The 17,462-nt window shown below is 38.1% G+C and overlaps 1 protein-coding gene across 1 annotated transcript in view; it reads left to right on the top strand.

The window, feature by feature from the left end:
• The window catches only part of APPBP2 (amyloid beta precursor protein binding protein 2), a 70,930-nt gene extending 59,574 nt beyond the window's left edge, over positions 1 to 11,356 (top strand). Inside the window, exons 10-13 of the mRNA XM_004271730.3 lie at positions 574 to 659; positions 2,355 to 2,545; positions 3,913 to 4,078; positions 6,359 to 11,356. Coding sequence (XP_004271778.1) covers positions 574 to 659; positions 2,355 to 2,545; positions 3,913 to 4,078; positions 6,359 to 6,612 — 697 coding nt within the window. The 3' untranslated portion in view covers positions 6,613 to 11,356. The remainder of the gene's footprint in view (positions 1 to 573; positions 660 to 2,354; positions 2,546 to 3,912; positions 4,079 to 6,358) is intronic.
• Positions 11,357 to 17,462: the final 6,106 nt, after the last annotated feature.

The following is a 17,462-nucleotide window of genomic DNA, read 5'->3' as shown; positions in this document are numbered from 1 at the left end:
ACGAGATGGGCCATGAACAAATAACCAAACATGTCAGGTGAGAATACATGCTATGAAGGAGCATAAAGTAAGCTAAGAGTTTAAAGAGTGATGGTAGATTTTTTAGGGTCTTTTGTATAGGCTGGTCTGGAAAAACTTCAGTGTGGGTAAGCCATGTGGATATTTAGGGGACAGCCATTACAGAGAGACAGTAAAGCGAGCGCAAGAGTCATAGGTGAGCACGTGCTTTACGTGTTCAGAAAACTGCAGTTCCTGTGTGCCTGGAAGGAAAAGAGAGGATTGTTTCTGAGAATGGTAGGAGATGAGGTCAGAGAGGTAGCCCAGTGAAAGATCATATTATATTGAGCCTTATAGGCTGTGATAGCAACTTCACAGTTGATTCCGAGGGAGATGGGAATCCACTGGATGTTTAAAAGTTCAGTCTACAAAAGATTGGAACTTTAAAACAAAAAAAAACTGGTCCTTTTCCACAGATAGTTTTAGAAATTCAGTATTATAAATTGTGATTTTTTTTAATGCTTAAATTATTTGTAACTTAAAAGAAATGCCAGAGTATATCTATCTGTATTGCAGATTTCATGCAGAAAGAGCTATTGGTATCATTACCCACATCCTACCTGAAGATCATCTTCTTTTGGCTTCTTCAAAGAGGGTGAAAGGTACCCTTTGTAATCTAGTCTCATATATATATATATATATATATATATACACATATATATATACACATGTATGTATGTTTTTTTTTAAGATTTCTTTCTCTGTCAATTATAATAGATGTCTACTCTCTGATAACTTTAAAATCGATGGTATATGGTATAAAATAGGGGTATTTGTTTATTTCCTCAGGATTAGACTGCATATTACTAAAATAGCCAATTCACTGATTTAAAGTATTTGCCTACAACTCTAAGAATTTACAGTGGTTCATAATGAAAGGTTGTTCACATCTCTCATATAACATTGTTAATAGGCCAGAATACATTTCTTTTGCCTCTTTCTTTACCTTTTCCTACCTTCCTTCCTCTCTTTCCTTTCACTCATTCATTCATTCAGTCAGTCCTTTCTTTTGAGGAGAGGATGGAAGAATCACAAATTATTACTGTGCAGTGACAAGGGTAGGAAACTGAAGATGGGTTTTTCTCATACCTTCAGTTTTATCATGCAAGCTTCTGAAACTCAGTTTCATGTCAGGTTACCCTTAATGTTGTAAGGCTCTTACCACATACCACTTTCTTCTTATTAACTCTTCTGCAAATCACTACCAAGGCTTTCATTTTGCCAACATGATTGGGTCACCCATGTGGTAATTCCATGCATGTTGGATAACTTTTACCTTAATTCTGGAACTGGGTTTTACCTCCCCTCTAGGTTTGCATTTTTAAAGTCATGCAAGTAATACACGATTAATGTCAAAAATTAAAAGTTAGAAAAGAGAAAAAATTAAGTTACCTGAAATCTCATCGATCCAGAATCAACATTTTGGTGAATATTCTTTTAAACTTTTCTTTCTTCAAATGCTGAAATGAGTGAATAATTTTTTTTAGTTCTGTAATCTGCTTTGTTCAATTAATATATTATCAACATTTTCCCATTTCAGTACATGTAGGTATATATCTTTTTTTCTAATGTACTTAACCTCACCTGTCTTATTGGACCTTTAAATTGTTTTTTAACCTTTTGTTCTTTAAAAATGCTACAGTGAACTAAATCTCCTTTTACTTTTGTGCACATGGACAATTTTCCTAGAAATAAAATTGCCTGGTAAAAGAATATGTGTTTTTAAGACTTTAAATGGAATTTGAGGGTCTTGAATGGGACTTTGAAGTTAAATTATCTTCTTGACTGGTTTGATTGGTCAAGTGAGTTAGGAGGAAACCAGTTCTTTTAGTTGTATTTGGTTAAAGGTTATATAATTTACAAAGTGTGGTTTCAAAATTTTCAGCAGTGCTTAGGTACTCCTTGACAACTTTTTCACAACTTTAAAAAATTTGCCTCTTTATTCTTGTCTTCCTTGTATTTGCTTAAACAACAAATTCACATCAGCAAAGCATAACAGGTCTGGTAAAATAGAGAGTAATTCTACAAAATAATTTGTTGTATACCATTGTTTTTCTTAAATTTGAAATTCATTATACTATGCAAAATAGAATGACCAAAAGTGTATTTTTTCATTAAAATGGAATACTTTCATCTTTACCAGTTCTGTGGCATGGGATATGGTTTATGGTTCTAAACCATAAGCATATAAAAGTATATACAACTAACATCTGTAAAATTTAGTTTTAAATTTTATGTTCTGATTAGCTTTGATACATGGTTTGGAAATGCACTAATTTTATTGCCTTCTTATTCAGCACTTATTTTAGAGGAGATTGCAATTGACTGTCATAATAAAGAAACTGAACAGAGGTTGCTTCAAGAAGCTCATGATTTGCACCTGTCTTCACTCCAGCTAGCTAAAAAAGCTTTTGGGGAATTTAATGTACAGACTGCAAAACACTATGGAAACCTTGGAAGACTTTATCAGTCAATGAGAAAATTTAAGGTTAGAAGCACATTTTACTATATTTTTCTCTCTCTAAATAATCTTAGGTAATAAAGTATAATCTTAAATAATAAGTAAATCTTAAATAATGCTTCTTTAGTAATCTTAAATAATAAGGTATACATTTATTATACTCCTATATTATTTCACATAAGAATTGAGAAAATGGCTAGTATAAAACGATAGGGGCTTCCCTGGTGGTGCAGTGGTTAAGAATCCACCTGCCAATGCAGGGGACGCGGGTTCAAGTCCTGGTCTGGGAAAATCCCACATGCCACGGAGCAGCTAAGCCCGTGAGCCACAACTACTGAAGCCTGCGCGCCTAGAGCCCATGCTCCGCAACAGGAGCAGCCACTGCAATGAGAAGCCTGCACACTGCAACGAAGAGTAACCCCCTCTCGCCTCAACTAGAGAAAGCCCGCGCGCAGCAACAAAGGCCCACCGCAGCCAAAATTCATAAATAAATAAAAATAATTTTTTTGAAAAAGACAGTCAAAATATAAATAAAATTCAAAAATACAGACCCTAGAAAAATAAATATATCAAACCATAAAGACTAAAACAGTTATTATAGTTAGACTTAAAACATAGCTCTTAGCTAGTAGTTTAAGTTAGACTTAAAACATAGCTCTTAGCTAGTAGTTTAAGTTAGACTTAAAACATAAGCTCTTAGATAGTAGTTTAAGTACAGCACTTAGCAGAATGCCTGCCACGTAATAGGTATGTAAGAAATATAAGATATTGCAAGTGTTATTAATTGTAGTGATGATAAAAATTTACTGAATTTAGTTCCCTTTTAGAATTTTGGGTCATAGATTCTTATTGTCCATTACAGGGTCACAATAAGGAAGGGATGAGAGTTGCTGCTTAAGACATTCATTTTTATCTAAAAATCAGTTTACACATTTCTCAATTAACCTGAATTTGGTTTGTTGGAATAAAAATTGTCAAAACTCCAAAAAATAAAATAAAGTGTACTTCTATGTAAAATAACATACTATAGTGTAGAGTTTCTTAACAAGGTTCAGTTAAATTTTAGAGTGTATTAACTGAAAGAAGAAATTTTCATTTTAGAATATTTTGATGTTAATTTCTTCTAACAATTTTTTATTACAAGGACAGGTTTTCTTTTGTCATTTTGGTATACGACACTATTACTTTCATCAGCTTATGTGCACAGCTTCCCCAAACCAGTAAGGCTTCCCGTAGGCAACTTTTGGAAGAATATAGTGTGTTCTCTGATCAGATTACCTTATGCCATCCATAAGACGTCTTTGGCATTTAGAAGAATCTTACTCATGGGGTAAGAATTGTTGACATAAGAAAAAGTATAATCTAATAGTTAATACACCTTAATTGTTTTTCAGGAAGCGGAAGAAATGCACATCAAAGCAATTCAGATTAAAGAGCAACTTCTTGGTCAAGAAGATTATGAAGTAGCCCTTTCAGTGGGACATCTGGCTTCTTTATATAATTATGACATGAATCAGTATGAAAATGCTGAGAAACTTTATTTGCGATCTATAGCAATTGGTATGTTACTTTAAAATTTTCTTAGTCAATTGATTAGAGATCAACGTGTCTTATATGTTGTATAGGGAAGTGTTATTATTAAGACTTAAATGAGTTTAGAGCTGCTAAGGATATCCAGAAACCACTCAGAAATCATCTGAAACATTTTGCTAAAGATTATTTATTGATGTTGAAGCCACTAGTAAGAAATATGACAGTAGGGTGTCAAGTAAAGGCAAAAGTAGTTATTTTTAAATATTTGTGTAAACGCTACCCCCAGCCCATCCTCTCCCTTCTTCTGATTTTAACATAGACCCAGTTTGCCTGTTTTTTAACTTGATATAAATGAAATCATACAATGTATATTTTTATATGCCTGGTTTCTTTTGGTGAACATCAATTGTGAGATACATCTGTGTTGTTCATATCACTGTTGCTTGTTAATTTCCAGTGCTGTGTAATATTGTATTGGATTAGTATATCATTATTTAATCCATTCTACTGTTAATGGATATTTGGAACATTTGAATTGTTTTCAGTTCAGCCCTATTACAAAATAAGATGCTGTGGTCATCATCTGAATGTTGTGCCTATTAAAACTCTTCCCCATTTTTATATTGACTTGTCTGTCATTTTCTTATTGGTTTATAGAAGTTCTTTATATACTTTGGATGTATCTGTTGGTTAAATGTGTTGCAGATAACTCTCACTCTACTGCTTCTTCCTTCCTTCCTCCCTCCCTCCCTCCCTTTCTTTCTTTTTTGATTGGTTGTACCGGGACTTAGTTGCAGCAGGCGGGCTCCTTAGTTGTGATGTGTGAACCCTGTCTTTTTTTAATTTTTTAAAATTTTTATTTATTTATTTATTTTTGGCTGCATTGGGTCTTTGTTGCTGCGTGCAGGCTTTCTCTAGTTGCGGCGAGTGGGGGCTACTCTTCGCTGCGGTGCATGGGCTTCTCATCGGGGTGGCTTCTCTTGTTGTGGAGCACAGGCTCTAGGCATGCCAGCTTCGGGAGTTGTGGCACGCAGGCTCAGCAGTTGTGGCTTGTGGGCTTCAGTAGTTGTGGCTCACAGGCTCTAGAGCGCAGGCTCAGTAGTTGTGCGTGGGCTAAGTTGCTCTGCGGCATGTGGGATCTTCCCGGACCAGGGCTTGAACCCGTGTCCCCTACATTGGCAGGCGGATTCTTAACCAAAGCACCACCAGGGAAGTCCACGTGCGAACTCTTGGTTGCAGCATGCATGTGGGATATAGTTCCCTAACCAGGGATCAAACCCGGGCCCCCTGCATTGGGAGCATGGAGTCTTAACCCACTGCGCCACCAGGAAAGTCCCTACTTCTTACTTCTTAATGGCGCTTTTCAAAGACCAGAAGTTCTTAGATATTAATGTAATCAAATATTGCTCTTTTCTTTTATGGTTAACACTTTTTGTATTCTGTTTAGGAAATCTTTTCCTACCCCAAAGTCATGGAGATACTCTTTTGGAAGATTATCTTCTGGAAACTTTATTTTACCATTCACATTTAGATCCACAGTCCTGAAATTGATTTTTGTTTATGGTGTAAGGTAGCAATCAAATCCCCCACCCCCTGCCTTTTTTTTCCTCCGTATGGATATACAGTTGACCAGGACCATTTTTTCAAAGGACTGTCCTTTCCCCTCTGCTGTGCTACCTTTGCCAATAAATCATGTACTCATGGATGTGAGATTGCTCATTATCCATAATATATTACCTTGCTCAATCCTGGAAGTCCCATATTTTCTGTGTATCTTTTTGCACAAATGTTCAGATACATAAATATTTTATTTTCCCTTTTATACATAAAAGGTGGCAAACTCTTGGTCCTTTTTTGTACTTCGCTTTTTTTTTAACTCAACAGTATACCCTATAAATGACTCCATGTCAGTTCATAAAGAGCTGGGAGCTCCCTCCTCTGTTTATAGCTGCATAGTATGCCTTGAATGGATGTTCCATAGTTGAGTGGATGTTCCATAGTAGATTGAAACAAATCTTCATTTGTTTCTACTATTTCGCACTTATAAACAATGCTGTAATAAATAGCCTTGTGCATATGTATTTTTCTACTGTTGAAGGTGCTGCCATTCTTTAGATCTCTTTTAAGTCCTAGAGGTAGATTATGGTTAGGACTATGTTGGTGAATGCTGATAAAAGAATTGAATCTATTCCTTTTAAGGGAATAAAACGAAGCTACCTTATTTTAAAGAACTGAGCTTGTGTTGTGGAAACTACTTGTTATTTCATTATTTATTTGAGTTTTCTTTCTTTTTATGTTTACTTTCAGGGAAGAAACTTTTTGGTGAAGGCTACAGTGGACTAGAATATGATTACCGAGGTCTCATTAAACTTTACAACTCCGTTGGAAATTACGAGAAAGTGTTTGAATATCACAATGTTCTGTCTAACTGGAACCGGCTGCGAGATCGGCAGTATTCAGTGACCGATGCTCTTGAAGATGTCAACACCAGCCCCCAGTCCACTGAAGAAGTGGTGCAGTCCTTCCTGATTTCTCAGAATGTTGAGGGACCGAGCTGCTGAGGGAGGACCTCAGTTAACTAATTTACCTTTTCCCAGATTCCAGGGAATTCATACTGTGAAATCAAAATCATGTTGTTTTTTCGGGGCTGGAATTTGCATTGAAACACTGGTCCAGTCCATTGACCCTATTTGGGTGATCCCTATCTTGCAGAGTGTCCATAGGAATAAGCATATATTCAGTTATATTCAGCATGTACCGCATGTGTAAGTAATCTGGCCCATATTTTCAACCTAGTAGAACAAACAACAGGAATTTTTTTTTTCTTTTTAAAAAATAATTCATTTTGCAGAAAGCCTGAAAGAAAAATAGAACCCCTAAATAAAACTATTTAAGAGTTTAAAAGAGTTGCATTCTTATTATGTAAGGATGATTTTAACAACTTTTTAACATATAATTCTTCCTTGAGGAGGTATTCAATACTGTATTGTAAAGAAATTTTATGGGGAAAATCTTTATATGCAGTATACAAAAGTTAACACAAGTACTAATAGAAGAGGGACATCCAGACTTAGGTTTGGCTACCTTACCCAGAGAAGTGGATACAACCACTCCAGAGCTCTGTTACAAGGGAAGGACTGTCAGATTCATCTGAACTGGACCAGTGTTGATCTGTAAGTAACAGGAAAGCTGATAAACCAGCAGTTCTAACTCTTTGGTTGTTTTGGTTTTGTTGTGTTTTTTTGGGGTACAAAAATGCAAGATGCTCTGATAGCGTTTGCTAACAGGACCAGGAGGATCTGAAAAGGACCAGCCTAATGTAGAAAGGGGTTATTTGGACCAGAAGCTTTAGATTATATTTTAGCCCCTGCCTATACTTTTATCAGTAGAATGATTTCATTTAGATGTATAATGAAAAGTGATCATGCAAAAGTTATATTCATGTAATAGACACCAAACTAGGGGAATTTGGCAATTTCAGTGGCATATTTTAGTCCAGGTACACAGATGGCAATGCCATAAGCAAGTCTATAAATATCTGCTGCAGCCATCTCCCTCATTTTAAATGTTACCCTAATAAGCAACACAGTTGGCAAGTATATTGGCTAAGAGTCATGAAATAGCTCATGTCCAGATGGGAATTATAGGTTACTGTGTGGTTTATGGGGATTAATGGAAAAATGAATTCCGAAAAACAGCAAGTCTTCTTAGAAATCCTTCATGTTTATGGTAAATAATAGTGCAACTAGGTCATTTTATTTGAAATTCAAGAGTCAAGTGGAAAGATTCCCCTAATGATTTATCTATTTCACTAACTTGTCTTTCTGTTTATTGGGTTTTGATTTTTTTTTAAGCCAGTCAGGTTATTTAATGTTGAGGTAATATTCAAATTTGAGAAGTTGTGACATGTAGCAATCCAAGAAACAAAAAAGGTCTTTTGCTGTTACCTCAGTTCTTATTATAGTGGCCTATTTGGTGCCTCTATAGTTAAGAATCAGGGTTTTTCCCCCCTATTTTCAGGGGTTCATGACTTGGCTGTTAGAGATGTTGCTCCTGGCTAATGCTGGGAGTGGTCTGTGGGTGAGTGGATGTGTGCTGAATTTTGGTTTTCTTTTAACAGGCATGTTGGGGTGGGAGGGGGAAAAAATCTAAACTGTCCACCACATTGACTACAGAAAAAGTAATTGGAGATTCCAGATAAATTTGATTTTAAACACTTTTTTGGACTTCCTGAATACAACCTTGTTTAAAACTGTTATTTGCCGTCTTGTTAGTTATGAGCCGGTGTTTTTAAGTCCCCAAGGGGGCATTGACTAGGGGAGGTACCTAAAGAGATGAAGCAAGCCCAGACCCTAAGATTATAGCTATGTGATTTTGAAACCTGGGTTTAATCCTCAAACTGAATTATTTTTAATTTTGAAAAGAGTACATTGGCACACCTGCACCTCCCCCTTCCAGTTTATTACAATCTAATGCCAAGAGGCACCTCTTTATTAATTACCAAATAGTCTGTGTGACCAAGGACTAACATTTTTAAGTTACTCAGCTCTATCCTCATGGGCCTATATATTTAATACCTCCAAAGATACTTTAAGGATAGGCTTTGTACACTTTTGTTGGTTATTTAGAGTCCTGTGGTATGTTTGTGGTATAGGAATGTCATGGTAAATTGTTTTTCAATAAATATTTTGAAACTTATGTTTTCATATGAAGTTTTTTTTTTAATCTATATTTTTGGTTTTGTGCACATATAGCATTTCCTAGGATAAAATCAAGCAAATGACTTAAGGCCTCATCTTCTCTAATTCAGTCTGAACTCAGCTTAGCTCACTCAGTGATAAAGCAACATGATATTTAGAAGCCTAGGATCACAGGGTGATAATATTAAACGGCTGCCAGTTTTTCTTAAAAAAAAAAAAAGTCATTATTGGTAGTTCCCCCTTATTGCCACTGCTTTAATGTAGTTTTCTGTAAATCCATATACTTTGACTTAATGCGGACACTCTAGGTTGAGAAGAGAGATTGCCAGTTTCTGTTAGTGATATAACTTAATGTGCTATTATTTCTGGTTTTAATGAAGAATAATACCCTAATAATTTTTAAGTGTGGGATTTATCCTTTCAGTAGGGTTGTTTAGGATAAGTTAGGGAGGTAAATATCATCATGATTTTTGGGGTTAGAAAAAATCTCAAAGCAAAGAATAAAATTACCTCACAATAGCCAGTTGCTTGAACAAACTTTTTATATATGGTGGGGTTGTGTGTCAGAAATCCTAGACCAACTTAAAAGATTTTTCTGGAAGTTCAGCAAAGTAATATTAAATAAGGGGCCTTTGGGCTCATCCTTTCCTGGCTTTCATTTTTTCTCTCTTACCCAGTCTTTTTGCTAAAGTTTGGTGCTACTCAAGTTGGGTGCATCAGGGAGCCCTGTAACATTCGTGAGCCACACAGGTGGTCGGTCACTCCTACGTTCAGTTTAGGAGAGCCAGTTGGGTTTTTTAGACCATAATTTTTATGGGTCCCCAAAGCTGACTTTGCCTGAAGCATTAAGACCCTTATTATCATCAAATTTTGCCTCTGTTCAGCAAAAAATGAACTCATTATTGCTTTGGGGTAATCCCCACACAGGTGTGCTTTCACTTGTGAAAATGAAAGATTTGACAAAGACCTTTGTTCTTAGCCTGTTAGAGAAGGGTTCATAATATTGTGAAAACCAGGTCCAGCGGCTGCAATCATAAATAATGAGAGTGCCATCTGGCTGCGCCTTATAGTGCAGACAGGATGCTGAACAGTAAACACATGCCTAGAACATGATTGAAGCTTTTGGCCATACTTTACAGATTGAAAGAATGGTTTGCTGAGTAGCAGGTAGAGGCTTTCACCGCTATCCAAAAGTAGAGCGTTCCCATGAAGCCTCTTTAAGCCAAAACAGGTGAACAGCAGAGAGGCAGTTACCTTAGGACATGTCTTGCTAATGGATGCACAAAATAAATTGAGATAATGCACAGAAACTCGCACAGTTGTGGCTTGAAGCTGAGATACTGAGCGTAGTTCTAGGGGAGGAGCTTGGCAGTGCCACTCTCGCTCAGGGTGCCACTGCCTCTATAACAGCTGTCTGCAAAACAAGCGCTGCATGCTAATTTTGCTTTTCACCTTTTTTCGTAAGAGTGAAGATCCTTTTGGATTTTTTTCGGTTAGCAAAAACAGGTGCTAATGTAGGTCTTTCATAAAAGCAAAGTAGCATAAGGTGAACTTTCAGAAAGCAGAGGATACCTGTATTAACTGCTACTCAGTTTTGTTGGGTTTTTTCCCCTGAAGTTGTAGCCTTGCTGCTTCCAAACTGTTCTTTTTCTGGATGGCAAAGTTACTACTGGAAAAATACTTGTTTATAAGTAAAAACGTTTTTAAGAGTTTTATTTTTGCTTTAAGAATTAACATGTATATTTCACCTCTTGGCTTTGGAGGACCTCAGTTCTTGCTAGAAAATTCCTTTTTTTATCTGACATTTGAATTAATCTCCAGCTTGAACACTAGTAGTTGTATTGTCCACAGATCTCAGGAATGTTTTAGGCAGAAAACTGGTTTTACCCTGTTGGTGATCTGAAGGAGTGTGCTTTGGCATTTTTTAAAATAATGCTATTCTTTAATTACAGTCCTAGGCATCTATAGCATGAGTGGCCTTAGTGAGTTTTTTGAAGTGCACATTTTTTTTTCAAAAGTAAAATTTAAGATTAAAAATATATGCTATATATAGGTATCTAGAAAACTTGGTTTGTGGTGCACAAGTGTTGGATCACTAAATAACTTTGCAGGTACCATTTGTGTAACATTACTCATTTCTGTAGATTTCTTTTATGGGAAGATACGTTGCCATGGTAACTAAAACTTTTCAATTTAGTTCCACTTTTATGATGTGAATGAATGCTATGTTTTATTAAATATTACCAGGTCAGTACTATTTTTATACTTTACTAAGCAACAGGGGATTTTAGTTTAATAGACTCAAAAATCTCTTAATGAAACAAAAGCAAATCACTGTCAATTCTTTACATGAAAATCCCCACTAATAGTGCCACAGTAATTTCTATAGAAATACCTAAGGTCATTGATAGATTTTTTAAAGGCAGTTAATTCTTCATTGTGTCAGAATGACCTTTCATGTCATCCTTATCACAAACTTGTAGTGCCCACCATTATTTGTAACCATTAAACCATACTAAGTATGTTTGTAATCAGCATTGTGATATATTCTGTACTTGTATTGCTAAAAATGAATTATTGACTTAATAAATATAGTGTTCCTGCATTCATAGTGTATCTGTTTCCAATTTAGTTGTGCTCACTTTTGGTTGGGACTTGGGATTGTTGAAACATCACAGACTTTTTATTAGAGAGCAGTGTGAGAGAAACTGTTGGAACTAGAACAACAGTGTTCTTGCTCAACAAAAGTGAGCTGTGTGGCAGAGAAGACACATGGTAACAGCATCTGGAGATGGTGCTCGTGAAAGTACTTTGGAAACGATAAGCACTGCATTAATGCAGGGGACTTTCTGATCTTTACAGAATTAATCACACCACTCTTTTCCCTAGTCTTCTAACTCTAAAAGGCTGAGAATGGGTGATGAGACCTGGTGAAGTTCTGGTGACAATGGAGAAAACCCTGGGTGTGGGTTAGGGTTCAAGCCCTGCCTCTCAACAGTAGGAATTTGAGATATGTCATTATAAGCCTCTTTGTGTTTTATTTCCTCCTATGAATGGTGGGGTCACATTAGGTCTTTTTAAAAATCCACCATGAAACAGCATGAATCTAAAGCACTCAGGAAATGAAACGAGATTTTAAAAGATTACAAAGAAAATTGATCAACATTTAGACAAAATCCCACCTGCACTTGGAATAGTCAGCACTGACTTTGTCACCTGCCACCTTTGGTGATAATGAACTTTTTTTTTTGTCTGCGCTGTGCGGCTTGCAGGATCTTAGTTCCCTGACCAGGGATTGAACCCAGCCGTCCACAGTGAAAGCATGGAGTCCTAACCGCTGGACCACCAGGGAGTTCCCTGGTGATACTGAATTTAAATTTTTTTCCTTTTACATCTCCATGACTTTGAACATGCTATTTCCTCTGTTGTATGGAATGCCATTTCTTGCATAAAATCTCCTTCATCGAGCTGAAAGGACAAGGGAAGCTTTCCCTTAAAGCTTGAGTTGCCACTTCTTGGTACTTATGCAGCATTTTATTTAAAGCTTTGTTAAAGCCATTGTCATGATCATATGTACACCCACGTTCATAGCAGCATTATTCGCAATAGCCAAAAGGTGGAAGTAACCCAAATGTCCATCAATGGATGAACGCATAAAAAATGGATAAAAATGTGGTACATACATACAATGGAATATTCTTCAGCCTTAAACAGGAAGGAAATTCTGATGCATGCTACAACATGGATGAACTTTGAGGGCATTATGCTAACTGATATAAGCCAGTCACAAAAGGGAGAGGAGAGCGAGTAAATACTGGATGGTTCCACTTACATGAGCTATCTAGAGGAGTCAGAAAGTAGAAGAGTGGTTGTCAAGGCTGGAGGGGAGGAAAATGGGGAGAGGCTGCTTAATGGGTGTAGTAGAGTTTCAGTTTTGCAAGATGAGAGTTCTGGAGATCAGTTGCACAACAATGAATATAATTAACAGTACTGTGCACTTAAAAATAGTTAAGATGGTTAAGTTTTATGAGTTCCCACAATTTTAAAAAATTTCTGGACAACTGCATAAAATAGTTAAGCCAGACAGGATATATAAAGTTTGAAAAGAATGTGATCACTTCCAGACAGTACCTTATTTTTTTTTAAAGGAGGGTTTTAAAAATATATAAATTTATTTATTTATTTATGGCTGCATTGGGTCTTCGTTGCGGTGCGCGGGCTTCTCATTGTGGTGGCTTCTCTTGTTGCAGAGCACGGGCTCTAGGCGCACGGGCTTCAGTAGCTGTGGCTCGCGGGCTCTAGAGTGCAGGCTCAGTAGTTGTGGTGCATGGGCTTAGTTGCTCCGCGGCATGTGGGATCTTCCTGGACCAGGGCTCCAACTTGTGTCCCCTGCATTGGCAGGCAGATTCTTAACCACTGCACCACAGGGAAGTCCTGGATTATTTTAAATCAAATCCAAGAATCATTGTTTTGTCTAGAAATATTTTACTGTTTATCTTTAAAATATAAAGACTTTAAAAATATGTAGGGCTTCCCTGGTGGCGCAGTGGTTGAGAGTCTGCCTGCCGATGCAGGGGACACGGGTTCGTGCCCCGGTCCGAGAAGATCCCACGTGCCACGGAGCGGCTGGGGCTGTGAGCCATGGCCGCTGAGCCTGCGCGTCCGGAGCCTGTGCTCCACAACGGGAGAGGCCACAACAGTGAGAGGCCCGCGTACCGCAAAAAAAAAAAAAATAAATATATATATATATATATATATATATATATATATATAAAACTCCAGGGACTTCCCTGGTGGTCCAGTGGTTAAGACTCCATGCTTCCACTGTAGCGGGCAGGGGTTCAAACTCTGGTCGGGGAACTAAGATCCCTCATGCCATGCAGCATGGCCAAAAAAAATTAAAAACCTTATATATATATATCTCCAAAATACTATTACCGCACTTAAGAAATATTAACTTATCCTTTTATATCATCAAATTTGTCAGCCCATGTTCAATTTCCCTGAATGTTTCAGAAACGTTTTTGTAGAACTGGTTTGTTCCAATCAGGGTGCAAACATGGTCCTCTTATGTCCTTTGGTCATAGTTCTTCAATCTCTTTTAATTTTTAGATTTTCTCTTCCTCTTTTTTCCCCCCTTTGAAGTTTATATTTTAAAGTAACTGGTTTGTTTGTTCTGTGAATTTTCACATCTTCAAGAGTTTGCTGATTCTGTCCCCATGGTATCATTTAATGTGCTCCTCAGTCCCTTGTATTTCCTATGAGCTGGTAATAGAGCTAGAAATCTAATCAGATTCAGTTTCAAATTTTTTGCAAACATACTGCTTAGCTGGAGGCCCATAATGTCTGGTTACAGTATTTTGCTTTATGATGTCAAGATTAATCTGTGAATTCAGATGTTGTCTTCTGTTTAACTTGACTATTAAGTTTTTAGTATCAATAATTAGTTTTCATTTTAAAATTTTCATTTGGTTCTTTTTAGAATCTGTATACTCTTTTCCTATCATATCCTGTTTTGTTATTGTATATCTTTTTCTCCTTTTTCATTAAAACCCAACTCTACATGAACAGACAGATCAATAGACCAGAACAGAAAGTTCAGAAATAGACCCAAATAAGTCAGGAACTTAATATATAAGGATGACATTTCAAAACAGTGTAGAAAAGGTGGATTTTTCCCTTATATGTTATATCCTATAAATACATTCCCACATGCGCAAGGATAACCGTTTAGCCACCTGAAAAATATATATATTGGAATCCTATTACACAACTTAAAATAAATTTCAGATAGACCAAAGATTTAAATGTAAAAACTGAAATCCTAGTGCTAGAAGAAGGAAAGATAGAATTTTAAATATTCTCTGAGTGAGGAAGACCTTTCGAAGTCATAAAGAAGCCTTAAAAGAAAAGACTGATAATTTAACTATATAAAAATAGGAAATGTCTGGCTGCACAAAGGAAAAAAATTGTAAAGTCAAAACCCAGGAGTACTGGATGTGGAGTCAGGAGACCTGGAAAGTCCATCTCTCAATTCAGCTGTGGTAGCCCCTAAGCCCCTCCTTTCTTCTCTGTAATGAGGTAGAATCTCCCTCACAAGTTTGACATGAAAGTCCGAGGAGAATGGATGCAAAGCACTTTGCCATCTCTCCTGAGTCATAGCATTTGCCGCAGTGTTATTACGAAGAGAAGACGGCCAGGAGACTCTGGTAGCCTGGGGTGGGCGTGGGTCAGGTAGCAGTTAATCATTACATCTGTGGTCAGGAGACTCTTCTGTTTGAGACTTTAGGGAAAGTATCCTTTATTCACTAGGAGAGGAGCCATCAGTGAGGCATGTTCCTCAGGGTGAGCCTATCCACAGGCAGCTTGGGTCAAGGTGTGGTTTGGGGTTTCCACCAAGGCTCCCCACCCCCAAATAACCTCCCCCACCCATTATTTCTGGTGTCCCCAAGTCCACCTTAGAGATATTGTTACTAAGAAAATACAGCCGATCCTAGGAGAAGTCATACATTGGGTCTTGTGTGTTACTGACATTTTGTGGGAAGTGAGCATGTTGGCTGAGAGCAGGTGGAACGTGTGTCCTTGGTGTGTGGTATGTGTACTGGCCTGGGGTCATCAGGTCTGAATTCTCGTCCCCCTTATGGCATTGACTTCCTTCTCAACCTTGGAGAAGTAACCTTTCCTCTTGGGCCTCTTTTATCCCCTCTGAACCAGGTGGTGTTTGGGTGAAAGGTCTATTTTGGTTCATTTATTCATTAAATCATTCATTCATCAAATGTGTGTTAAGTGCCTGCTACATGCTGGGTACTATTGTAATTGCTTGGGAAGAACATTCCAGACAGAGGAAACAGCCAGGGAAAAAGCCCTCAGGCCGGAGTATGCTTGACAGGTATGAGAAAAGCAAGGATGAGGGCAGAGAGGCAACAGAATGGACAGGGATAGATCATCGAGGGCCTTGCAGGCCCTCGCAAAGACTGGCTTTTAACATGCATGAGGGAAAAAGCTTTTGGAAGGTTTTGCTTGTTTGTTTGTTTGAATACATTATTTTCAGAGAAGTTTTAGGTTCACAGAAAAATTGAGCAGGAGGTACACAGATTTCCTGTATACTGCCATCCCCACACGTGCACAGCCTTTCCCATTACCCACATCCCCCATCAGGGGGTAGATTGATTACAACTGATGAACCTGCACGGCTACAACATAATCACCCAGCGTCCATAATTTACATTAGGGTTCACTCTTGGTGTTGCACATTCTATGGGTCTGGACAAATGTATAATGACATGTATCCACGATTCTAGAATCATATAGGGTATTTTCACTGCCCTAAAAAGCCTCTGTGCTGTTGGAGGGTTTTGAGCAGAGCAATGTCATGTGATCTGCCTTTTTAGAATTCTGAGATCCTACTGAATTTGAGGAAGGAGTTAAGGAGCCGCCAAAACGAAGCCTCACCTGTTGCCCATTTTGCTTTCAGGCCTCCTGATTGTCCTCAAGGCTGGTAGGAAGCTCCCCCATTTCCTCCTGGTCTCCATCTCTTTCCACGGGAAGAAGAAGGCTGTAGAGTTCCATATTTCCTCTAGGTGGCGGTGCTGCCTCGCACACAGGGTTCACCTTCTTCTGTTCCGTTCCCCAGACAGCCAGCCCTTTCCCTGGGACTTGTCAGTGAAATCTCTCAGAGTGGAGAAAATTGGAGAGCCCCCAGTCGTCAGGGTTACCCTCCAGCCTGCTTGCCCTTCTCTCACAAATCCTCCCTGCTTTTTTTTTTAAACTTAATTCTTATTTTATTTTGGAGTATAGTTGATTTACAATGTTGTGTTTGTTTCAGGTGTACAGCAAAGTGATTCAATTATACATATGCATATACCCATTCTTTTTCAGATTCTTTTCCCATATAAAATCCTCCCTGCTTTGTCAGGACTGTCAGGAACACCCAGTAAGGCTGATCCCAGGCCCCTGCCTTAGCCTCTCATTTTGCTTCTGGGAGGCAATGGGTACCAGGAACAAAGAAGCAGCTGGGGCTGCCACCTCCTTCCCTATTTATGCTTCCCTGTACTTGGTCTTCAAGTCTAGACTGATATTCATTTTAACATTTTAAATCTTTGATGATATTCACTCCTGAGTACAAATTGAGAGAGGAAAGGAAAAAGGGTCACACACATTTGTTCTGGTCCCATCCGCTCCAGCCCATACTGGGCACTGTATGTTGCTGCCGCTAGCAGAGTCCTGATTCTTCTGTGTTCTTGGAATACAATTGGACGGGCTTCTCCTCCTGGAATTGACCTCCATCCACATGGCCTTTCTAGCTAGAAACAATGTACCACCTTCACTTCCTCCCCTTCCCTTCCTTTCTCATCTCCCACTTCTGTCACCAAAAACTGTCAACTTTACCTTAGTCTCACAAATTCACTCCTCCCCCATTCATGCACAGCTTCATTGCATTTGTATATACCCGAAGGGTAACAAATACTAAAGGCTAAAAGGATCAAAAGGTGATAGAAAGGAAGTGAAGAAGGCTAGTGTGTAAGGCAACCGGGAGGGTGGGGACTGTGGTGAACTGGAAAGAGTATCAGTGAAACCTGAGCCCCATGTGTGTCTCAGCCCCAGCCAGGTGTGGTCATTTGAGAAGACAGGTCCAAGTGTGGCCGGTTTTTTAAACTGCTGTTGTTTATAATGTGAAATGTACCAAGTTAATATTGGCAACTGACTTTTTT

This window comes from Orcinus orca, chromosome 19 (genome assembly GCF_937001465.1).
Source record: "Orcinus orca chromosome 19, mOrcOrc1.1, whole genome shotgun sequence".
NCBI classification, from domain to species: Eukaryota; Metazoa; Chordata; class Mammalia; order Artiodactyla; family Delphinidae; genus Orcinus; species Orcinus orca.
The sequence above is the reverse complement of the archived record's forward strand: the minus strand, read 5'-3'. Positions and strand labels throughout refer to the sequence as shown.